The sequence below is a fragment of the Halictus rubicundus genome, chromosome 11 (genome assembly GCF_050948215.1).
Source record: "Halictus rubicundus isolate RS-2024b chromosome 11, iyHalRubi1_principal, whole genome shotgun sequence".
NCBI lineage: Eukaryota > Metazoa > Arthropoda > Insecta > Hymenoptera > Halictidae > Halictus > Halictus rubicundus.
Genome location: NC_135159.1, coordinates 12,073,460 through 12,099,357, shown reverse-complemented (window position 1 = coordinate 12,099,357; position 25,898 = coordinate 12,073,460). Strand labels below are relative to the sequence as shown.

At 41.6% G+C, this 25,898-nt stretch overlaps 1 protein-coding gene across 1 annotated transcript; it reads right to left on the bottom strand.

Annotated features, from left to right (window-relative positions):
* Window positions 1-2,603: 2,603 nt before the first annotated feature.
* Window positions 2,604-25,201, bottom strand: LOC143359047 (muscle LIM protein Mlp84B). The gene is made up of 9 exons (XM_076796694.1): window positions 25,021-25,201; window positions 19,667-19,791; window positions 17,076-17,238; window positions 10,646-10,772; window positions 7,374-7,470; window positions 6,601-6,685; window positions 4,754-5,050; window positions 4,199-4,519; window positions 2,604-3,823 (listed from the first exon to the last, which is right to left on the bottom strand). Exons 2-9 carry the CDS (start codon window positions 19,779-19,781, stop codon window positions 3,547-3,549), a joined length of 1,482 nt encoding a protein of 493 aa, XP_076652809.1. The 5' UTR covers window positions 19,782-19,791; window positions 25,021-25,201; the 3' UTR covers window positions 2,604-3,546.
* Window positions 25,202-25,898: the final 697 nt, after the last annotated feature.

Genomic DNA, 25,898 nt, shown 5'->3' with positions numbered 1-25,898 from the left:
TTGCTGAATTGCTTATAAAAATTGCAAAATTAAAATTAAGAATGTTTATTCAAATTGTCTTGAACCCTCGCATGACGGATCGTAGCTGCCGGTGGCTGGGTCTCGCGTGACCCACGCTGGCGATTACACACTGTATACATACAGTCAGAGACAGAAAGATAATCGAGATCCACAATGGACGAGATTAGGTTCCCAATGGCGTAGGACCCAAGATATTTTATTCTGGAACGTGGAACATTAATTTAGTTGTTTTCATAAATAATGATTTTCATCGTGTGTGCTTGAATAACAAAGTATATAAAATGGTGATGGTGGGTTTAATGTTGAGGCGAACCCTAGGTTCCCGCCAGTGTCGATCGAAGTGGCGCGGTCGGCGCTTGTACAGTTGTTGCTATAAATATAGGGGATTAGTGTTTTACACCGTAATCAGTATCGAAACGAGCCCGGAGATCGTGGGAACCAGAGTGTAGCTCCGTCTGTATCATTGCCGTTTCTAATATAGTCGGTGGAACAAGTGCAAAAACAATTTTTCCGAGACTCAACAGCGCGATACCCTAAATCAGACGTGAGCTCTCCAATCGATTTGGGGGATTCCGCGAACAGTGAGAAGCGATTAGCAAAAACCAACAACACAGGTGGATAGTCTACCACCTGGATAGTGTTTCAGTTCAATTGTGATGTGGGGGACTCTTCGGGAATAAGTGTGGTGCTACGAGGAAGAACGCTGACCATGACTACGGACTTAGCAGACTAGTGTCGATGGCCAGTGTAGTGGTTTCTCCCTTTGTACTTGTGCATGAGTGCTATAGACCTCAGACTCACACGGTAGAACTATGAAATTACCTGTTTGACGATGTTTGAAGACGGTGTGTGTTGCTTGCGAGGCTGTAATCAGGTGTCCGGAGTCTGTATCATTTGTTCCACCAAGTATACATTCGCAGAACTATGCGTTAGCGTGTAAGGTTTACTAAGGTCCATTCGTAAGTAGAGTATGTTAGCCCGTGCCCCCTGGTGGAGCACTAGCGATGGGTCTTCGCGGCGCTCGAGTACGAACAAATATGGTTCTGGGTTGGATTTGAATAAGTAGGGACTAGTTGGATTACGTGAGTATGGAGATACATAATTATAATCTGGTTTCGGTGGGACTAGTGAAACTTTGTGTTCAAACGTATTCAAACCTTTACAAACGAGATCCAACTTAACTAGTAAATGTTCAATTACGGTCTGGGTTGGGCTTGGGTTATAGGACGTCAGATTTTACAGTCTGACGTCCAACATTCACGGGAATTTAATGTTTAACCATGTTTGAGAATCGAGAAACGTGTTTGTCTAAGTTTGAACAGGATCCTTTGCAAAGAAGCATTGGGATTATAATTGTTCCTTAATGTCCAGGGTAGTATTCGAGTATTTGAAGTCACTGAAGGATTGAGAAGCTTGTTTCACGGGGTTTGAACGTGCTCAGACTTCGAGTTTTAAATTGTTTCTAAATTGCTTGAGTTTCTTTCGGTTTGTTAGAATTTGAAGACCATCTGCAAGTTCAATAAGCTTGTCCCTTCAATGATATTCAGACATCCAACCTAACGATGGATCAACAACAGACGAAGCCCTTGTTCGATGATGTTTGTTAAAGTTTGAAGCCGGAAATGGCGCGAAGACCCATCGCTAGCTCGATGGACGGGGACGCAACGGCGAGAAACGAATGGCGGCGAGTGTCGAAGGAAAACTGATCGCGGTTAGGCGACTCTGTCGGTCGGGGGTCGAATCTTTAAGTAATCGCGCGTGTCATTGGGGGTCGAATCAACAGCCTGTTCGGGGTCTTAGAAATCGAAATGGCATTTATTTTACAGAACAGATCAGGTCTACGATTAGAGTCGGTGTTTGTGCAACGTTCACACGGCGAGTCCTTTGCTCACGGCGGCTACTTAAAGATTAACAGACGCTGCGTCTCCCGCGGCAGTTAGACCATCCACTTCCGGTTCAAGGGTCTCCTCGAGTGTCGAACGAATCGAGTTCTCTATCGTCGTTTCCTATCACTATCTTTCTCTCACTCACACATTCTCTTCCCCACCCCCACCCCCCCTCTCTCTCTCTTTCTCTCTTTCTCTCACGCTTTCTCGATATTCGAACTATTTTTATAGTAAATGCTTCGGGGCCCGTAGCCACAAAATTCCGAGGCTTCGTTCGACACGATGACTTTTCCTTCGACGCGTCCGTGACAAATGGAATGTCGAGTGCCGTCGAGAGAGAAAAGAAAACAAAAGTAAAAATAAAAATCGGAAAAAACGTGAACAGTGAAAACGATGTGTCGCCGGCTTCCCTTCTCGCGAGAGAAGAAAAAAAAATGGTACCAGGTCTCTCCCCCATTTTATTTCGAAATATACATTTATTGAAAATAATCGTTCTTGCATTTCTGCTGTGTTTTTTACTCATATATATCTGTCGTCAACATCTCTCTCTCACTCGTCTCAACGGTCGTCGTGCATGGATATTACATCATCGTTGCTCCTGATTGCGGTCCAGGTAGACGCGGATTTACCCTTTGTACTATGTCGCTCGCATGCTCGTCGTTAGGGATGGGACCCGCGGTCTCTCGTCGTTCGTCGTTTTTCGTTCACCGGAGAACCCTCCATTCGCGAGAAAACACCGAATTTCCCAACCAAATTTACTTTAAAAACCAAAAAAAAAAACAGAAACTCTCGATGAAAGCAAATTTCACGAAAATACATATAATTGTCCTCGAGGTACACGGTTTCTTCGTGTTCCGTTAATTTACAATCCTATAAATGCAAGAATTACTGTAAAAGAATCGAGTTTCTCGGTCGGGCGTTTGAATTTCGCGGGCTGGCGCTCAGGAGTCGTTTCAAATTTCGCGCGTCCCATCGCTACTCGTGATCAATCTCGTGACGAAGCGACGCTCGGGGTTCCCCCTCCACAGCTCGGCCGGCGCCGCCATGTTCGGTCACGTGACGCGCGCTGCTACGTCACAGCGTGGAGGGGAGAGACCCGAGCGTCAGTCTGCCTCGAGATCTCGCCATACAAAAGTAATAAAAGTTAGCGTGTTCGTGCATAAATTGCGTTCGTTAAGAATCGCTGAAATGAATCGGTGCGTTGGTCGTTCGTGCGCTACGTCGTCGAAGGGATCGACCTTGCAACCCCCGGTGTCCGATGTCGATCCGATCGCGAGCACGTTTACCTCGTACTCGTTCCGATCGGGCTCGGCGTGTATGGTCGTCGGAAAAAATATATAGATCGAGATGAACATTTTGATTTCTTCATGGAGCAGCGTAGTTTCTTTTCGTCACTTGTCGGAGTTAGTCGAGTAGTCAGGCGCCTATACATATACATACTTACGACAGGCGGATGGACGAACACCAACATGGTCGTCGACGTCGAAGACCTCGGAAGGTTTTTCACGTTGACGGTCGCGTTGAGTTCGTCCATTCGCTTGCTGGTTACTTGAATAGATTTATATTTATATTATATTTATATATATATATATATAGATATGAGACTGTAGTCGAGCATCTCGTTATGGCTGTCGAGATATTAGGCCATCGTCAGGGTGCCCGCGCCCATGCCGAAGCCCACGCCCTTGGGACCGAAATTCCTATTGTAACAGCCGCGACAGTAGATGTCGCCGTCCGGGCCGTCGTTCAAGTTCGTCGAGTCTAACGAACGATGGCACTCGCCGCAGCTGAAGCAACGCTTATGCCACACGCGGTTCTTCGAGATCATCTGTTCGGCGGCGTACACCGGATAGCCGCAACGCGCGCACCCGTGACCGTCGTCTCGTTTCTGGCCGACCTGTGGCTTGGAATCGATGCTGAAACAAAAGGCAACGTTGGTTAGGTTCCCTAGAATCGACTAGGTCAAGTTGTTAAATTAGACTGATCAACTAGGTCGGATACCTGAGCTAGAACTGCCCAGCTAGCTTAGGTTAAGCACTGATTAGCTTAGTTGGGTAGCTATGCAGGGACTGACTAGCTAGATTGGGTAGCTATGCAGGCACTGACTAGCTAGATTGGGTACCTTTGCAGGGACTGACCAGCTAGATTGGGTAGCTAGGTTAGGTGGACAAACAGATTGGGTACGTTGGGTAGCTAGGTTAAGAGAGGGAACAGATTGGGTACGCTGGGTAGCTAAGTTGTTAGCTTGCGCTATACTGATAGGATTCTGTCTTTTGGTGACTGGAACTTACTACGAAGGAGCATGGTCTCCATTCGTCGAAACGAGAGTCGGGGCGTGGCCGAATCCAAATCCTTTAGGTCCAAAGAGTTTGCTATAGCAGGACCGGCAGTGAATTTCCTTATCGGGTCCATCGCAGGCTAGCATGGAGTCCAAAGGTCGGTGGCACTCGGCACAGTTGAAGCATTTCTTGTGCCACATGGTGCCTTTGGCGAGCTGTTGTTCGGCGGCGAACACCATGCCACCGCAACGTGGGCAACCCTGACCGGCTGGCGCCTTGATAGAGGTCGTGTCTGGATTGTAGAATGGTCGGCTGGCCGAAATTTCCTCCTCCCTGAAAGGAATAGTACTTTGTCAAGGTACTGGGTGACCTTCTGGGGTCTGGGGGTCATACTTCAAACTAGGTTATCCCGAGTTGCAACGCAATTGGGGTTATTGAGTTCTCTTAGGGTGTCCTATCTTTGGCGTAGCAGGCTATTTAGGGCACCCTACCCAGTTAGCATGATTGGGTTTTGTAACCTTTGAGTCTATGTGGGCCAATAGAGGGGAAAGAGGGGTAGCTACTCACGATAGGCCATCGGTCTGTAAGAATCCAGAGCCACATGCGAATCCGTATCCGTGCGGTCCCCATTTCTTTCCGTAGCAGGTCTTGCAGTAGACATCTTTATCGGGCCCGTCGCAGGCGATGATGGAGTCGAGAGTTTTGGTGCAGTCGTGACACTTGTAGCATTTCCTGTGCCATTCACGACCCTTTGCCAACACCTGCTCTGCGGCGAAGACTACGCCACCGCAACGTGGACAACCCTTGCCAGGTGGTGCCTTGATCGCAGCAGTGTCAATGACAGTGGTACGAGGTGCAGCATCGCTATGTGCACAAATTTCAACAATATCAACACCGTGCTTTCCCTCGCCACGCAAAACACACCGTTTGCCAAAACTTCAACCTAGAATACTCTCTTATTGATTACACTCTCAGCAGAAGCCTGAGTGGTCGACTCGCACAGAAACCAAATTTACTCAGAAACGAGGCGTCGACAGAAAAAAGTGTATTCTACGTTTTTGATTCATTTTTTCGCGTAGATTCAGCTAACACGTTCAAAATTTTCAATCCAAAATCGTAGAAGTGTAAAACATGATTTTTATGTCCCAATTTGGAAAATTTATAATTACATCGTCAGAGACACTTTCGAAAAAGTGAAATTTGAAATGTGTGTACTTTTGGCTAATGGTGTATCCAAAAGCAAGTCGCGAAAATGAGAATCCTGTTAATTTCAGTTCGACCCTTCGGCTTTAACTTCCTTTAACTCGTCTCATTGGCGCGACTCGCACTTGTACATTCAAAAAGAAAGCATGCAAATGCGAAATCGACCGATACTGATTGGCAATTAGCATGCGGGGGTGGGAAGGGAGGGGTGGAGAAGGATACTTAATGAAATCCGCGAAACGTCGGAAGGAACCAGCAACGGAAGTTGCTTGTTCATAAATAATGCATCTCGATTCAATAATTTCTGTTCTGCGGGTGAATATTTTCAGCGTAATTAACTTCGGGGAATGCCAGTGGGGAAGACGGTTATTCACTGTTTATTTGCAAAACACACACACATACACGCACACACTTGGCCACTCGACGATTAAACTGTCAAGCGTTGAAAAATAATCATGAAAGTCCTGTACACGTTTACATTTTTGAGGGGAACTGTACTTGACAGTCTTACCGACCGAGTGGCGCGAAAATTGAAAATGGTGAAGGTGAGTAATAGCGCAAAGCGTTAAGGCGTCGACTCGTGTGTATTGTGGGCATGTACACACACGCATACTGGTCTTTAGAGACACATGCACACGCTCGTTCTTTCATTCGACTGCCCGGGATTTCTTCCATTTGAATTTTAATGCAGGTCGATAAAGTAGTTTGCTGAGTTACCAGCCCTTACAATCTGCTTTGAATTTTTAACAAGATTATCAATTCAAATGATCGAACTGTGGGCTGTCCCAACCCTTAAGCAACCAATAAACTAATTTCCAGTTCCAGATATTAAAGGAATGACTAAAAGTTGGGGTCAAACTATTATTTAAAACATCTTAAAAAATTCGCCATGTAGTGAGGGGTGCCGAGTTGTTTGGATTGCTTAATTGTTGGGACGGACGCAAACTCTCACGCACGCAGACAGACAGACAGACAATTGGACTGGCGAAAGTGGAATAGCATGAACTATAGGGGGGCGCGTACCCCTCGTCCTCAATATCGCACTGCAGCCCGATCCACATAACCCCAGCGTGGCCAATACCTCGCGGACCGAATTTCTTCGGATAGCAAGCTGTTAAGCAGACAAGCGCATCATATATAGTGAGAGTGTAGAAGCCGAGGCGGGATTTCTCTCGTGTGTTCCCGTCTCAGTCTCGGCTCTGAAAACCCACCCATTGGCGTAGCAGTCGCTTTGTAGGGCGCCACCACCCTGGCCGTAGCCATAACCCTTCGGTCCGAATCTCTTTCCGTAGCATACTGCAGAGAATATCGGTTAAAGGTATCTCGTTTGGTTCGTAGACGTTGCTGCGTCATCGGGCTGTCACGTGATCTGACGTGTTCTGGGTCTAATCGGGCCCACAATCTTGTTTCTGGGCGGCCTTAACCTCAAAATACGATTCTGGGACTGTGAAATCACTAGGGACCTGGTCCAAGACCTTTCTTCGTAACTAGCTATTATTTCAAGATGTTGGGTATAGGTTAGGTTTAGTGTTCTGGATCTAATCAAACCCTCCATCTTGTTTTTAGATGGTTTGAACATTTAAACAGGACTTTGAGTACTCTAAAAATATGATTTAGCCAGCTAGTCATTAATTCAAGATGCCGGATTAGGTTAGGTTTAGTGTTAAGGGTTTAATCAAGCCCTGATTTTAGGTGGTCCAACTCAAGAAGAGGGATTCCAGGACTCCAAATACCCTAAGATCCTGATCTAGGTCCTTTTTTCAAACCTAGTCACTATTTGAAGATTCTAGGTTAGGTTCAAAGCCAGGTTAGGACCTGAAGGTATTCCAGTGAAGTGATCGAAGTTACTAGGCTCTGGCTAGGTCTGAGAAGACATGTCCCTAGGCTTGAAATTCAACTATTTCTGTCGAAAATTGTTACTAGTAATTAGAGCACGCCAGTCACGTGACCGCCGGTCCTCGTGTGATTGGTGGCGTTCCCTCACCTTTGCAGTAGATGTCCTTGTCAGGACCTTCGCAGCAGTTGACGGAATCTAATCTCTTGGAGCAGTTGGCACACTTAAAGCATTCCCTGTGCCATTGCTGCGTGGGAGACAAAGGGACAGTTGTTAGTCACGAAAAGTAGGTTCTTATACGAGTCTTACGTTCTATTACACACGGTTATTCCCGATCGTCAACTAATCTTCGCAACGATAAACGTCCGAACCGAACGCAAATTATCCACTGATCTATTTTCTAGAGAATTGATGCAAAAACAAAATTTTGTATAAAATAATCCGATGGTAATAGAACCGACAAAATAGACAGGACAAAGTAACTCTGGACTAGAAGGGACAAAGACTCCTCTGAGGTTCCTCCGTGTAACTACAGAACACTTTGCGCCAGTCTGTGTCAATAAAAGTAAACCAATGGGCACGGGTAACACAGGTTGCAAGAGTGTGATGTGATTAATTTCGGGGGCTTTCGTTATTCAGAAGAAGAAAAACAAAAGAGATCATGTTGTTTGGGGGGTACACGTGGACGATTTACATTCTGTTGGATTTCGATAAGATACCTCGACAATATATCTCGCGATCAGGACCATCGCAATGAAGCGTCGAGTCCAGAGACCGTTGACAGACTTTGCACTTGTAGCATTGCTTATGGTAAGCCTAATCACAAGAAGCAGGAATAACCATGATGCGCCCGGAGACAGGCGATGTATTCTCGTGGACAGGTTATGGTGCCGCGGACGATTTTCATTTAACAATTTTTAACCAAATAAAAATTAACATTCACGTTGCCGTTTTTCGTCTTTTTAATCGTTGTACCCGTTGGAGTAGGGGTTGCAGACACGAGCATCAAAAATATTAATGTATCGTGACGTAAGTGCCAATTTTTGTAGGTTATGTTTACTATTCACAGGTTATGTTAAAAATAAAAATAAAAATTCATCGAATGGAGCTTTTATGCAAATTGCCGAGTTGTGCCATTTCTTTTTCAAGAATAAACACTTCCAAGCACTGGCCCAACAATAGACAAAACTAATAATTCCGACGAATTAAATTAAACTAGAATTCTAACAATTTTGATAAATTAGATCCAACCATTCTGACAAACTAAATTGCAGTGATTAAATAGTTATTAAATTGAACTCAATTTGTAATAAAATAAAATGATTTAAATAATTTGTAGAGCGATCAAAATCACGACTTTTTGGCTTGAAGGGGATTCGATAAATTTAGGTGGCTGGTGTGCGGTTTTATCGGAAGATTGTTCGACGATTTGCCAATTAACGAGTTCATTGGACGATCGTCAGCTCTCCGTGGATCAACCCGGGGATTTTATGTATCCGCGAAATTGGGTTATTTTGCGTCTTGTTTGGTCGGACAATGTATCCGGCTGTAACTAATGGCGATCGTTAAATAATTCAGAGCGCGTTTCGAAGCTAACGAGATGGAAGACAGATTTCAGGCAGCATCGGAGAGACCGGGACCATTGTTCGTGGCCGAAAATAAACGCACTCGTTGTTGTACTCGGGAGAGGAAGTTGGCTCGCCCCGCAGACAGTGGAATACTCCGTCGATGCACAGACACAGACAGGTTCGTTCGTCGATCGGTCAGTTAACTCCGCTGTATGTCTTCGGAACCGTTCTCGGAACTTTGTTTTACCGGAGACTGTCCGTTTAGTGGAAACGCAACATAATATTTAAAAAAATTCGCTAAAACTGCTCTGGAAACTAGTCCGCAGCTCCTCAAAACACTTCCTCACTGCCCATCTCATTTCTAAAATCTTTCTCCAGCCTTAAGCCGCGTCTCCACTTGCGAGCAACTATCAAGGCCAGTCTTCACTTGACAGTGAACTCCAAAAATTTTACCATTTCACACGAAATAATATTTGTGATATAAAAATAACTGGACAAAACTAAAAATTTAACCCACGTACCCACTTGGAAACTTAAAGCCTGCCTCCACTTGAAAAAGAACTGCAAAAATTTCTCCTGACTATTTCTAAGACAACGACAATTCTAACAAAAAAAGAACACGGATAAAAATTAATTTAACAACAATGAAACAGTGAAAAAGAGCAATGCGGAGTATGAAGAACTAAATCTCGATAAAAATGGAGGGTATAGACGTCAGCCAAGCCTTGACCGAGTGTTTTAGGTGAACAGTCAGCCTTAGGGTGGCATGATAGTTGATTTTCGGGTCGCGGGGCCGAAAGGACGGATTGGCAGTAGCCTAGAAAAGGCAATTAGCCTGCATCGGTTTAATCCACCGGCCACTCCGGTTCCAAGTTATTTTCCAACGCGACGAGTGGACCAGTTGGTGGTCTGCCAACCGGCGTTGGAAGACAGGAAAAGCTCTTGGGCCGGCACCAACGGCAACAAGCCGCCTCGGTGCGATCCTAAATCCGCGAGAGATAGAGAGAGAGAGACAGACATAGGTGCGAGTCATCCTCTACTCACGGATTTCGCATACTACGGGGGCCGGATTTTTTTCCCTGATTGTTATGAAATTACAGGCGTTTCGTCACACGGTAAGATTACGGAGCCGCGTCACGGTGCTGGCAGATTGTCAGCCGGTGGCAAAAGTCAATTTTAGACAGCGGAGAACGCGAGGCCACCGTCTTCCAAGCCTCCACGAGATCTGATGATCTGATGACTCCAACGAACGCAACTACTATAGACGTATTGATTTTGCATAACACCAGTTTGGGCGCTTGATGAATTATCGATTTTATGCAATGCCGGTTTGTACGTTTGATAAATTATTGATTTTATATAGTGACAGTTTTTGCGCTTGATGAATTAATGATTTTGTTTAATGCCGGCTTGGGATTATACGAAATAATAGTAATATAATATGTATGACTTCATCAACAGTTATTAATAATTATTTTAAGCCTCCACTTAATATTTTTCACACGACCAAAAAATAAATAAATTTGATCGAATAAAGATAATTGAATGTAAGAATTGTTTAAAAAGAAAAGTTGTGTGGGACCAAGTTGCATAAAAACTGGCATAGTTAATAACGCGAGAGTCCTGCTCGGCTGTTTACAACCCCCTCTCCGTGTCCGCGATGGCGGATCATGTTTCCCGACAAAAATAAGATCACCATCGGGCCAGGAATAGCTGGCTCGCCTCGGCTCATGATATAACGCGGAATTGTTTTCGATCCGGGATTTATTTTGGTCGTGTCCGCGGCACCAACACGCGGATAATCTACTTGGGTCCGTTTCCGGGGTGCTTTCAACCCCTAAATTGAAAACTCACCCTTCCACGAGCCAGCATCTGCTCCGCGGCGTAGACGTATCCTCCGCATCGCGGGCATCCCTCGCCCTCTGGGGCCTTCGCGATGACCCGCGGCTCCAATATGGCGTTCGATCCTCGCGAGAGTTCCCTAGAAATGGCGATGTTATAACTATGACCCTTTTAATACTAATCAATCGAATTCGATTCTCGACTCCAACCTCACAAATTATCCAATGATCCTCCAATCCGTGATTTTGAAAACTTTTTTATTGCAATTTAAATATCGAGTTATCTTGCTAACTAGAAAAAAATTAATTCAAAGAAATTGATAGGATTGCATAGAATCCTATGCTATCCTATCCTATATTTAAAAATTTGCTGATAAATTAATATCGAAACAAAATTTTGCAAAATGTAATGTTAATTCACCAAACATCATTTTTGTCAAACTTGGTTTAATAGAGTTTTCCAAGAACGTGTGTGCTACAATCTACGTGTGTCATTTTCAATTTTTTAAATTGCATAAAAATATGAACAATTGGTAAAATAAATAAATGTATGAAGGTCATTCGACAAAGAGACGTTGGATACAGAGAACAAGCGAATAGTAGAAAAAAGCAACCACCGCACAAAGTAGAGGGGAACGTCGAGCGGTGAACATGGTAACCATAACTTCGAATTGTTGCGTTAAAGATCAAATTCGAGTGACGATATTCGTTTCGCGATCTTTTTTCAAAAGTATTCGAAGCTGAGCATCCCAGAAACCAAGCTGACCGACTCCACAAAACGATTCTCGGAAACAAAATGGACGATACTATGTACATTGTTGCTCGAAATATATAAAAGCGAATATTATACAGTGAATTAGTTGAATGTGTAGGTTTTACATTTTAAGATGTTAAGTATTACGTGCACCAATCAGTCGTCTAGTGTCTTTTTCCATCGAACTCGATGATATTCATAATTTTCATCGATTTAACGATATTTAAGCTTCTGCGCCATTTTTGTCATAATTGGCGGGAAAGTTTGGAGATTTCAAACCACTTTTCTGTGAAAATTGTGCTGTATTCATTGATACATTTAATGTACCCACGCAATAGTTTTCGGATCACTTTTGATATTCTAACTTTGTATTAACTATAAATTTGCTTATAAAATTTTTAAATATTGTTTAACGAAATATTAACATTGATAATCGTGTGCAATCATGTCAATCCTTTGTGAACGGAGATAATCAAATGTTAAAAATATTTTCCTTGGAGAATTGCATTAGAATCTTAAATACTGATCTTGCGTTATTTAAATAACAATCTGTTTGCAATATTGTGATGTCAGAATGTTGTCAATATTGCGACGTTCGTCCTCAAAGGATTAAAATTGTTAATATTCATTCAATATTTAATACAGAAAGTGCTCAAACTTGTTTTGTGCGAAGGAGCCGTAGAATGTTGCAAATTTTAAATGTAAGAAAATTGCTAAATGTCAACATTAATATTTTTAATATTTAGGATATCGTGGCTGGTAGAATTTCTGTTTAAAAAAAATCACAAGTTTACTGCAACATACAAAAAACGATCCCAAACTATTCAACGGTATCGTAAGGCATGCATCCGCCATTTTGTGGCGATAAATCTATCGATAATGGAGCACAGTATTTCGAGAACTAGCTGGGCAAAACAATGCAGACAATTTTTATAAGCCAGTTTGAAAAATCAGAAATTTTTGTTGATCATCATCGAAAAATCGAGTTTTGTCCAACCAAGTAGCATTTTTCGATAATCTGTGCCGCCATTATAAAATTCGGTTTGAACATCGAAGACTGTACAAAAAGTGGAGTCGATCACTTCAGTTTTCGGGAATTGTTTTCTATGGGAATCCCCATGGTTCGCGGCTCGACCTACGCGGGGGCGGGGGTGGGAGAAGAACAACAATCAAAACGAATCAACAAAGGAAAAAAACATAAAAAAACCAGAGAACATCAGAAGAAATTAGGTTACCAGAAAATCCGTCACAGAATGAACAACCTCGGGTTAGACAGTGTGTTAGGCACGTGTGTTAGTAATTGATTAGTATCCCGTTTCCCCTTTGCAACCACGCAAGTGGCTTCCGCCGAGCCCCGAGAGGAGAGCCAAGAAGCGGATCGTGTGTAACAATAAATTAAATCAATCAATAAACAATTAAATCAATAAAATAATAAATAAATAAATAAACGGTACAAAATACAAATTGACTCAAGAGAAAAAGAAAAAGTGAGGACAGAGATATGTATATATAAAATAAGAGGAGAGGACGAAGGGTGCCAGGGGAGAGAAACAGGGTGAGACAGATCGAGAAGAGACAGACAGAGAAAGAGCAAAGAAAGTCGTTTCAATTAGAAGGGGTGGGGGAGAGAAAATCGCAGACACAAACTCGGGGGTTGGTTCAGTGCCTCTCGATGACTTTATCATTCTTCTGCTGCCCAAAAATCATCCCCTAAGTCAAATTTTCACGTACAACAATTTTTCAGATTTAATTTTTCATTTTTGCCAAAATCTCTCGAGCCCAATTATCATTTAAAACAATTGTAAAACATGTTAAAAATAACAACTGTGTTTAGTTCACATTTCTTCCAGCAAGAATATCAATTCCAACCTCAAAATCTCAACTATTAATTTTTATATCAAACTTTACTGGAAAGATTATGTCCGTCGAAACGGCTGAAAAAGTCTAACAATCATGCAATCATCCTTTAAAATACTGGTCACGTGACGCGCAACTGTCGATTTCAATTCAAATCGACAGAAGTTGCACTGTAATGGAGGATACAATTAAACAATAATCAAAGTGTTGATTGCATCAGGTTGTTTCAGATACTTTAAAAGTAAAATCTATTTACAATTCATTTTTTTTTTCTCCAAAAATCCTAACCTCAAAATCTCAACTATAGATTCTCATATGAAATTTTCATTTTTGACTACAACTGATATTCATGTTTATGCGTTTTCCAAAATGGAGAATCTGTGTCCATCAAAAAGGAAAACTGAAAGAAATTATAAAAATTATACAATAAAAAATCTAACGGAAAAAATCCTGCCCATTCCCTCCGACAACACACCTAAAAAAAAAAGCACCATCGAGAAACACTGTTGCCCAAAATTACAATCAAGATGGTAGTTGGGGATGGGGGGGCGGCTGCAGCATGAAGCTCGTCTACGTATTTATCTCTACTAGCGAAATAATAATCTGCTTTTCTGTGTGTATAATGTGTGATGTGATAAAGCGAGAGCGTGATCGAGCGCGCGCGCGCGCGCTCACAACTATAGTAAGCACCCATCGAGTTAACGTTGTTAGCAAGGTTACGGGGTTACGTGTATCCTTCAATTTTCTTTTTTTTTTTTGTTTTATTTTCTCTTTGTTTTTTAGAAAAAGAAGAAGTGGTGTACGAGAGAGGCCGTGCAGGTGTGCGGATCGATAAATTCGTAGAGATATATGTAGATAGACAGAGAAAGATAGAAACACAGAGAGAAAGAGAGCGAAAGAGACAGACAGAAAGAGAGAGAGAGAGAGAGAAAAAGACAATCTGAAAATAATAGCGAAAAAATAACGAAATAATACCAGTAAAAAAAAGGTAATTGAAAAACAGAGTATAAAATACTGAAAAAAAAAAGAAATCAAAGTAGAAGCCCAGTTTTTGTTGTTCATCGCGCGGAGTGTGTATGGCAGAAGAGAAAGGCAGAGATATGAAGAGAGAGAGAGAGAGAGAGAGAGAAAGAAAGAAAGAGAGAAGAGAGTGAGAGAGAGAGAGAGGTGGAATCTGACTCGGTGCTCACCATTTTTCTTTTCAGTTACTCGGTATTTCCCTTTATCACGAGGGTGCGCGCAGGCTCGTGATAAAGCGACAACATATATTGTTCAATGGGCCTCCGGTTGGCTCGCACTCGGCGGGGCTGGCGGGGGTGGTAGTGGGGTGTTTTTGACAGTTTTTTCTGTTTCATTGCGTTTTGCTCGTGTACCGTTCGTTCGTTCGTTCGGTTTCATTTCATTTCATTTCATTTTTTCTTTTTCTGGCGAAAAAAATGGGGACAGGTAGAGGATGTAGAAGAGGGGCTGGGGGGTTGGTCTCAATATGGCGGCGAGATGGACTCTCAACACCGTTTTAACGCTGTTTTCATGGATCGTTAACGCGTATTAATCCTGACGAACAGTCCACCAGTTTCGTTTCATCAGACCGGTCCTGGATTTCAGGCTGAGAACTTTAGACAACGTTTTCACCGTTTCTTTTAATTGGCATACTCAGAATATTGCCTCCACTGTGATGCGGTTGGTGCTTGTTGATAAGTAGAATTTTTATCTATAGTTTTCGCCATGTTTCTTTTTGTCTCTGCAGTTTTATTGGTTGCATATTTTATTTTCGGATTCAAAATATTGTCTAGGATATATTTATTTATATTCTGAGTGTTTGTATCTTTCATTCTAATTTAAAACGTACTTATCAAAATCATTTGAAAACTGTAATCGAAAGAGTGTTCCATTTACGATTCCCACTAACTGTAATCGTTCGAATTCAAACTTCCCGCGTTTTCCAACCCCAGCAAGCAACGTAGACCAAAAACAATTAGTTAACACATTTTAAATTTCTCAAATTTGACCAACTAGTCAATAAGGGACCCTCTAATTCAAATCCAACATGTCTGCTAACGTTTCTTCTCAACAATTAAAAGTGACGTAGAAACGGCGCAAAATTCAAAATATTTTCAAGCGTACGTTAAAGATTGTAAGAAAAAGTGAACTTTTCGTCAGAAAGTCGAACATTTCACACAAAGAAAACATTCGAAACGGTGTTCTAAGACTCGAGCTCGCCAACGGAAGTTGAAGAACGGGCCTGGCGTCCATTTTGTTCGTCTCTCGTTGTCCACGAGCCGATGCTCGGTTCCCATCGTGCCTCATCGACGCCAGGCCATCGTGATATTCATCTTTTTCGCATCTACTGGTAGAAAACTACGTATCTGGAAACTGTACAGCGGGTCAAAAATGTTTTCGACGTACCTAACCTCCAAATCAGTCGACTCCCTGAATTAGTCATCAAAAATAACACATTATCGGCTTAAAAATCAAAGCGACTGTAAACCCAAAAACATTTTTGCCCGACCGTGTCCAACGCTAATCTCTGATAAACAAAACGGAACCAAAAAAAAAAGAAAAGATATAAACGGTAGTCGTCAATGAAGAACACCAGATTCTTCTGTTTTTTGTGGTTTTTTTTTTCAAATTCCCTTTTTTTCGTCTTTTAATGGCACTTATTACAGATGGTACAAATGATTCTATAAACTAGAGCGTAGAGATTGTAGTAGTCGCATAAAAGAAACGAGAAACGAGTAAACAATCATTATAATACGTAAATTAATTAAATCGTATGCGTGTAACGGAGAAAATAAGGGGGGGGTTGGGTTGGGTGGGGGAAGGAAAGAGTGGGGAGTGTGTGTCGCACATATATTGAAGTATGCGCGTGGTGACGATGTTGCAAAACGTTCATGCAACGTACAGACACACACACACACACACAGGAGAAGTGGAAAAAAGAAAATGGTGAATCTTGTGGGCCAAAAAAGAGAATAGAACAGAGAGAAACAGAAAACGGAAACAAAATAGACAACGGGGGTTCGGGAAAAAATTATGATTTGTTTCGAATGGGGGGACAGGTGCACGAGTTAAACGTGACAACAAAAGAGACAGTCGAGCTAGATATTAAAACACAGTTAATCATCATTATTCATAAACGGTGGGTCGTCGTCGTCGATTCTCGTATCTCATGGGTCGCATCACCGCCATCGCCATCGTTCACCATGATCGCTGGACGACGAGAGGATGTGGAAAACGAGATTTTCAAAGAGGGGTGGGGGGGATGGGGGTGGAGAGGGGAGAATAGAAGAAGTACCATAACTCAGGAAAAGAAAATAATTTCAACCGAGGTGAACTCAACCGAAATTTACAAACGAAAAATTTTGGGGGATCGAGGGGGTCCATAGAAGGAAACTAATCGGGCGCCATGGAGGACCATGGGGGACCATGGGACACAGTGATCGATGCTCTCGGTCCTCGAGTATACTGTGGCTGCAGGCTTCATCCAGGTCTCTTCCGGTTTCAAGAAGAGGATCATTGCTGTTGGATCGACGGGGCTTCTCTTACGGTCGATCGGTATAGTATTGTCGACGGTGTTTTTGAACACCAGTTAGGGGATGAAGAGAGACAGACAGAAACAGATAGAGAGAGAGAGAGAGAGAGAGAGAGAGATAGTGAGAGAGTGAGTGAGAGAAAGAGAGAGACAGAGGTGTGCATCGGCAGACGACGACTCGGAGAGAATTTTCTTTTCCTTTTTTCTTTCTTTTGGTTTAAATCAAGGTTCGGGGGAGGGGGGGCGGGTTCACAGGGGGTTTCTTTTTGGAGAGGTCGGACGACGGCAGGTGGCACTCACTCGCTACTCTTCAAGTGTTCGCCCTGGTCCATGGACAGGCAACCAGCGCCTCCGCCGAAGCCGTATCCCTTCGGGCCGAACTTGCGGCCGTGGCAGACTTTGCAAAATAGCTCGCCCTCGTGCTCGCTGCAGTTTGTCGAGTCGAGCAATTTGCCGCAGAGACCTGCAACAGAGATAGCGTGTGCTTGTTTGGCTGCGGCCTGTCACCGGGGTCTCGGGGTTTATGCTCCTTTTTCCTCCTCGGTTGGTTCACAAGAGGTTTCGGAGGGCATATTGTACAATTGATAGAATGAGTGAGTAGTTTTCTTGAGTTAGTTGGTGGATTTTTCTGGTTGGTGGTAGACCTCTTTTTCTTGGCATAAATAACTTTTCCTAGTCGTGAATCCCTGGTTCAACTTGTGGGCGCTTGTTTGTATTTATGCGCGACTGTTACTACTGGTAAACCCTTGTTCATACTTATACGTGCCTATTCCCTCTCGCAAACCTCCATTTCTACTTAGAAGTACACCTCTCTCTGCTCACGAACACCTGTTACTACTCATGAGCACCTCTTACTACTCAGAAACACATTTTACTAGTCATAAACACCTCTTATTACTCATAAACCCCCATTTCTACTTGTAAACACACCTCGTTCTACTCATCCTACTATTCTACTACACAACTTTTATTAATAAACACCTCTTACTACTCATAAACACCTCTTATTACTCGTAAACAACCTCTTGTTACTCATAAATACCTCTTATTGCTCATAAACAACCTCTTACTACTCATAAACACCTGTCTGTGATCATAACCACCTCTATGCACTCATAAATACCTCGTATTGCTCATAAACAACCTCTTACTACTCATAAACACCTGTCTGTGATCATAATCACCTCTTTGCACTCATAAACACTTCTTTCCACTCACAAGCCTCTGTCTCTACTCGTAAATGTCTACGTCTGACTATAAGCGTCTGCTACTACTTACAAGTTTCTCTACCTGTTCACGAACGTCTACGTCTGATTATAAGCGTCTGCTACTACTTACAAGTTGCTCTACCTGTTCACGAACGTCTACGTCTGACTATAAGCGTCTGCTACTACTTACAAGTTGCTCTACCTGTTCACGAACGTCTACGTCTGACTATAAGAGTCTGCCACTACTTACAAGCTCCTGTGTCGATTCATACACGTCCACGTCTAATTATAAACGTCTGCTACTAGTTACAAACACCTGTATGTTTCTAATAACGGGCAAAGCTGATGTTGCTGATGTTTCCAAACGAATCCGTAGCAAAATTAGAATTGTTCCTATTATATTTTTCAAATTGTCCAAGCTACATTAGAATTTGATATAATATTCTACCCATTAAAACTTCTACAAGAACAAACTATATAAGTCACGACAGGATGTCAACAATTTTGATCACTATCAAAATTCACATTATTCAAAACTTTTTATAATAATTCAATCGAACCCCCTCTAAATCCTCATAAACTATTCTATCGAAAATAACCTCTACAAGAGGATGCTGCAACACTAAATAATTAATTAAAAAAAAAAAATTCTCCAAAAAATCAAAATCAGCCTAAAAGAACACAATCTACCAACTACTGTTCCCAAAAACTACCCACTCAACGTTACCAAGAACAACAACACCCTCAACTTGGGGGGGGGGGTCTCTCATTCCACCTAAGAGGACTCTTTTAATACCACGTTAATCAGCAATCGGGTCCCAAAAATGACCAAAACCGGTTCATCCAATTTCCGGAAGAAAAGGGACTCGTTCATTATTCTAAATCCATTATCCTGCTATAATAATCACCGGTTCCCGAGTTAATAGCACCGGAATCCACGGGTTACGAGGTTGACGTCGCCGCGAATAGCAATGGCGACCGGCCCGTCGTTCTCACCCGCGATAGTCGACGGATGTAACCGAATCACACAACCTGTGTGTATAATGATCGTGTTCGTATAATGTTTCCGGCCTCCGGATTATTCCCGTGGCGTCGCGAAACGCCCGATGAATATTCGATGGGGGCTTTTCTATTTCGGGGCCACGGAATTTTTCCGGGGGTCGTTGCACCCTAAACGACCCCCTCTACACTCCCCTAACTGCTCTGGGTGGCTACGATTGATTTCTGGCTGGCACACAAAACTAATTAAGGCCGAGACACACCGTCCCGGACACCGCCGTGGAAAACTATTTCTGGCAATGGTTTATTTTAAAAATGGTAGCACGGGGTTTCGCGCAACGACACCATTCGGGACGTTTCCCGCCATAATTTGAATCGCGGTTGCCGTCCTGTGTGCAGTATAAGTCCTGATGCGTCTTATGGTTGTCCTTTAAACAATTGTGGCGGAAATCGTGGGTTTTTTTGGATTTAAACATTTTTTTTTTTAGAATTTTTATATTAAATTCCAATATGGCGGAAGAATGACCACGCGAGTCAAGATGTTGTATTTTACAAGCACAGATGTACAGGGCGTTCCAAAAATTAAATTTCTCGGAGAATATTGACTGGCAATCGATTAAATGATCGGTAGATCCAATGAGCAATTGTATAATTAGTGTAGGGTTTTTTTTTGAGATTACTCACCACACTTGAAGCACATCTTGTGCCATTTGAGGCCTCCGGCGACTCGTTCTTCCGCGGCGTACACGGATTTGCCGCATTTGGGACACTTGGGGTGTTCTACTGGTTTGAAAGGCATTTTGTTTGTGCTGGAAACAGAAACAAAGCATTTGTTAATTAAATTTAAATTTTCAGCATTTGTTAATTAAATTTAAATTTACATTTCATTTTCCGATACGCAGAGTCTCGTAATTAATGGTGCCATCAGGCCAAAATTATTCTAGCATTTTTACAAATGAAATATAGAATAATGTTCTGTTTCAGAAACATTGAAATAAAAAAGTTCAATCAAAATCTTTGCACTACTACGTTCGAAACCCTGTGTATTTGTGAACACTGTCGAGAGGACTTTCTTTTTTATAAAATAATTCTTTCAAGCATCGAGGACCAATCTATTATTATCTTATTGCTTTTATATTCATCATCGCAAAGATAAATGTTTATAAAAATGGAATGTATGCGAACATTACCGGGCACAAGGACTAATGAAATTTTTCAAAAGGTAAATTATTGAGTGCAATATTTTGTTCACACATTTTGTCAAAATGGTTGCAGATGTAAGAATTATTTGGTAGTAATTTTGACAAAATTTGAAGAGGAATCGTTCAAAATGTAGCAATTTTCATTTGAGATGTAATCGTTGGAAATGCAGTAATTTTGAGAAACTAATTTAGAGGTGTAATAATTTTTAACAATATAATTTGAGGTGTGATCATTTTGGCAAAAATCGGTTCTAAATTAACCGAAAAGGGAGCGGAATCGCAACAGGCGATCCGTCAGAAATAAGCGAGCTGGAAAACATGAAGAATTCGTGGCTTCCCTCTGGCCGTCGACAACCGCGACTATTTTTGCAGTCGGCCATTGCGGGCCGCGAGATTCTCGAAGATTTACGAGCCTGAGAGAACTCGGAAGCAACATGCTTCTTTCACGCCTAATTTTTCGCGGGGGTTTTCCTCGAAACTGCTCCATTTTGCATCAAAATACATTCCACCCCCTGCGACTATAAAAAGGTCCCTACACGGTCAATTATTCCTTCTAAACAATTTTACCTCGAAAAACTACAACGAAATCTACATTTTCTTAGCACCTCACTATTCAACCAAAAAATTTTGCAGAAATTAAGAAAAGTATTCTCAAAATGTATAATACATTTAGAAACATTTACAAGACATAAACATATGATGCAGAATACTGCAAAAATGTACTACTTAATAGTTTTAAGCATTGTAAAAAATTATAATATTTAAAAATGTCTGTAAATTTTATGGAATGTCTATACAAACATAAAAATGCAACTGAAGATATAATATTGTAGAGCGTCTACAAAAATATTTACGGATATTATAAAAATGTTAGGTACACAAAGAAAAGAGTGTAATGGAAGGAGAAGTGCGGGAAAATCAATTAAAAGCGTCGCGACGCGTTCGTGTTGATTCCGGAAGCACGTGAGCGTAGACGAGTAATATAATCATGGAAATCGTAATGATTCTTGCCACGAGCATATGAAGCTTTTAAAGCGCGCGTTAATCACGATCATTCCGGAATATATTAATATTAGCCGCGATAAAATTAAAATTCAATTTCCTCCCATAAATGTCGCATGAGTTGAAATTTTGGTCTAGCAGAATATCTTGCCTCGATGAATGGGTCAACCCGGCAGTGGAAACACGCCAAAATTTCGAAGACGATGTAGATCATCCAAAATGGCTGAACACTCGAATCGCGTGATTAAAAAAATATATATAGCTACTCAAATTCTGGAAGTATCACTTAATAATTAAGAAAAATCTTCTCTTGGAATTGGTTTCAAAATTCGTACAAAACTGATTTTGCAAACTACATGTTTATGCAGCGATGGCGTTTAACACGCTATCAAATTCAAGAAAACGATTGTGTCAACAAACATTAGCAACCAGACTGCACACTTTATTTATTTACAGCACTTATGGTCTCCTAAAACACGATTTATGCTGTTTACCATTTTGGATTATTTCGCAAACCTTGATGAATTAAAAATAAGTTTTCAAAATTCAACGAAACAGTCTGTGAAAGTGGAGTCGGGTCAAGATTTCTGAGAAACTTTTTAAAAATTGAAAATAGTAAAATTTTTATCTTTTTTATGTATAATACAACCCCTATAAGACCGAACAAATTTTTTTCTTATAAAATGGATGTTCCAAATTTTTTTTTAAATTCTTACTAGTTGATACTAAGTTGTGATCACTGCAACCGGAAGTCCTCGTGAAATAGGGGAAAAATTGCATGAAGCGATCGCAGAGGAAAGTTCAGAGCGAAAGTCCGAGGGAGCTTTTGAAGATTAGTCGAAGAAATTTGAAGAGAAGTTGAGGACGGAATCGTGCGACTGTAGGGAGCCGTGTATAGCGACGAGAGCGTTCGTTTTCGACGATAGAGACACCAAGAGAGAGCAGCAAGAGAGACGGAGGATTCTATATCCGTGCGAACGTGAGCCGGACGCGAGGCCGTATTAGGGAAGGTGCTAGATTCTCCACAACGCGGTCGCCATTACCTCTACCGAACCACTGGCTATCCATTATTTCCTTCCAAAATCCAAATACTTCAACAATAATCCCAACTTCAACCCCCATCCCCTCCCCAAATCAATTTTTATCCAACCGAACAATTTTTTCCAACTTCTATTACAAAATCCAAATATTTCAACCCCCACCCCCTCTTCAGATCGAATTTTATCCAAAAAGAAATTTTCCAATTTTTTAAACGAATATTTAGTGAAGAACCTCCAAAGAACCTAACACCTGAGGCAGAGTAGGCTAATGACATCACCCCCATGATCCTTGAAAAATTTTTATCTACCAGACAATTAATTTTGAAAATATTTGGAAATAATTTTTTTATTATAATTGATTTTTATTGTAATTAGAATATTAATCTGAAGATTGTTGCGAAGATTAATGAAAACACCCTTGAAAAATTTTACCAAAATTTATTTTGGAAAGTTTTTAAATAATTTTTTGAAAGTTAATTTTGAGGTTGAATTGACCATCGATTGTTTCAACCCTGATCCCTTTGGGTCATTATACCCAAGTAATAAATAATACATTAATTAGGATCCAAGGAAGGATAATTATACTTGCTGTTCATTGACACGATGTAAATCATTATTCTGCCTCGAAACTTTATTTCGCATCCGTCAGACATCGCTCGAAGAAAACTTGGTTATACTTATTTAATAACTGAATGTTCCCAATCTTTCATGGCAGGAAGTTGCCATACATATTTGATCAGCTTTTACGGTTAACCAGTTTATGTGTATTTGATCAAATTCGTTAGTAATCTGCTTTATTAATACCACGGTAGCGCGACTAACATCCAAAAAGGTGAAATTTAAAGTGCTTAGCGAGCCTTCGTTAAAAATTGTCATCCATATTGAATCTCACCTACATCCTACGCGTCAAATTAATTTTAATTATGACATCTTCAAAAATTGAATGACATCTTCGACATTAATCTTTGCCTTTGGGTGCATTAATAAATGGTACAATAATTCTATTATCAATTAAGTAAACGGTAAATAGTTTAAGTTGCTGAAATGCCGGAAATAAAAATGGCGTACTGTGTGCGAGAGCAATGGCACACATAATTAATATAGTACAAGTTTTACTACTGATAAAAAAATATTAAAACAACTAATAATACCAAAATAAAAATTATTTCTTTGGTGTTTAAAAATAGTGGAGAAAAATTAGTTGGATGTATTTTGGTTCTCCTGTTTTGATTAATTAAAGAATTGCGAATTAATTTTGAACAAATTAGACTTTGTATTCTACGGAGTAATTTTCCAAGAATAAGAATTGTTCTATAAATTAAATTCGAGGAAGATGGCTAGTCTAAGCAATGAAAAACGAGAACGAAGAAGAAGAAAGTACTCTTCGCGGGACGCCGGTATTTTTAGCGCCTTTGTTTGTACATATTCCGCCATGTATTACATCATAACACTCGGAGAATGCGTTCCGGTGTACACTATACCCGGCTCGTCTCAAATTTCATCACGTTTCCTCGAAACGTCATTAACCCTCTCTGGAAAATCGCAATTCGACATTTTATTTTTGCGATTTTCACTTTTTAATGACGGTAAATGTCACACGTGCTTCGCGACTTTTCATCTTTTCTTGGAAACTGTTCTGAATGAAACCACATAGGAAAAAACATAAGTCTACATTTCCTGAACAATTTTTCGCGTAGAATCGTGCCGTGTTCCAAATTCTACCTCCAAAAAAAAATTCAGTATCGCCTGTATGTACTTCACGACCTCCCGAACCCATTTTCCTCTAAAACGAAATGGCGTCTACTGAAAAATGCTGTTCTACCAAATCCCCACAATTTTCCGCGTAGAACCCGCCCGTGCCCAATTCTACTAAAAATTATAACCCTAGCCAACAGCATGGGGGCTAAGGATATTGAGCCTTAATTTTCTCCAAAATGGAGTCTGGTCCCAAAAAATGTGATTCTACCAAATCCCCTCAATTTTTCCCGTAGAATCCGCCCATACTCAGATCTACTAAACCCCATAGCCTTAGCCAACAACATGGGGGCTAAGGATATTGAGCCTTAATTTTCTCCAAAATGGAGCCTGGTTTCAAAAACTATGATTCTACCAAATCCCCTTAATTTTTCGCGTAGAATCCGCCCATACCCAGATCTACTAAACCCCATATCCTTAGCCAACAATATGGGGGCTAAGGATATTATGCCTTAATTTTCTCCAAAATGGAGTCTGGTCCCAAAAAATGTGATTCTACCAAATCCCCTCAATTTTTCCCGTAGAATCCGCCCATACCCAGATCTACTAAACCCCATATCCTTAGCCAACAACATGGGGGCTAAGGATATTGAGCCTTAATTTTCTCCAAAATGGAGCCTGGTTTCAAAAACTATGATTCTACCAAATCTCCTTAATTTTTCCCGTAGAATCCGCCCATACCCAATTCTACTAAACCCCATAGCCCTAGCCAACAGCATGAGGGCTAAATATATTGAACCTTAATTTTCTCCAAAATGGAGCCTCATCCGAAAAACTATGATTCTACCAAATCCCCTAAATTTTTCGCGTAGAATCCTCCTCCACTGGACGGTACACGTTGGACCTGACCGATGATTTTCATCAAGATTAGAATACATCCCCATCGGTTCGAGTTCCATCATAGTCGCCGGCAAGCATCCACCGGTAGACGGTCGGTGTCGCGCGTGTAAAAATGAAAGTCCCCGGTCGACGTGTGTACACTGATGATATCAACTCTTTCTCTGTTTTCTGGAGCTGGATGTGCGGAGTAGGTACTCACCACCGGTAATCGGTCTCGTAGTCACAGGTATCTTAAACTGGTAACTCTCTTTCTCTCTCTCGTAAATCGGATCGGAGGAGGATCGGATGAGTTTGCGTGTCAGATTAAAAAGCACCGAGCGAAACCACTCTACACCGCACTAATACTGGATTCGAATGGCTGTTCTCGGTGCGTGCACGTCCTAGTCATAGCCCGGCGGTTTGCACACGGCACGTGCGGCAGGCGGAGGAACGTCAGTGCTGTTGACGACAACGTCGGCGGTGGCAGAGGGAGTGCCTAACCGCCTTCCGCCAGCGGGGGTGTTACAACTATACTCCTTTGGTACCAGACGAGAACCGTACCGGCGTACCTGTCTTTTCGAAACTTCTCTCTCCGATTCTTTCTTCTTTTTTTACTTTTTTCTCGGGACGCACGAGATTGCGGCACGTGACGGTCACCGGTGACCGGCGCTACGAGGCACCGTGAGTCGTCGATCACAACGATCCATAAGGACCCACTAGTAAGTTTGGGATTCTATTTTCCTTTTGGGGATAGGTAATGTACCGGGTGTCCGCGAATTTTTCGTCAGGATTTGCCATCACATTATTCTATACGAATTTTATGTTTTGCTGTAATAGTATGCTCGCGTGCACTATCGTCGATTTTCTTTTTGGGAATCGGGAATATACCGGGTGTTCACGAATTTTTCGTCAGGATTTTCCCATCAGATTATTCTATAGGAATTTTATGTTCTGCTGTAATAGTATGCTCGGGCGCACCATCGTCGATTTTCTTTTTGGGAATCGGTAATGTACCGGGTGTCCACCAATTTTTCGACAGGATTTTCCCATCAGATTATTCTATAAGAATTTTATGTCTTGCTGTAATAGTATCCTCGG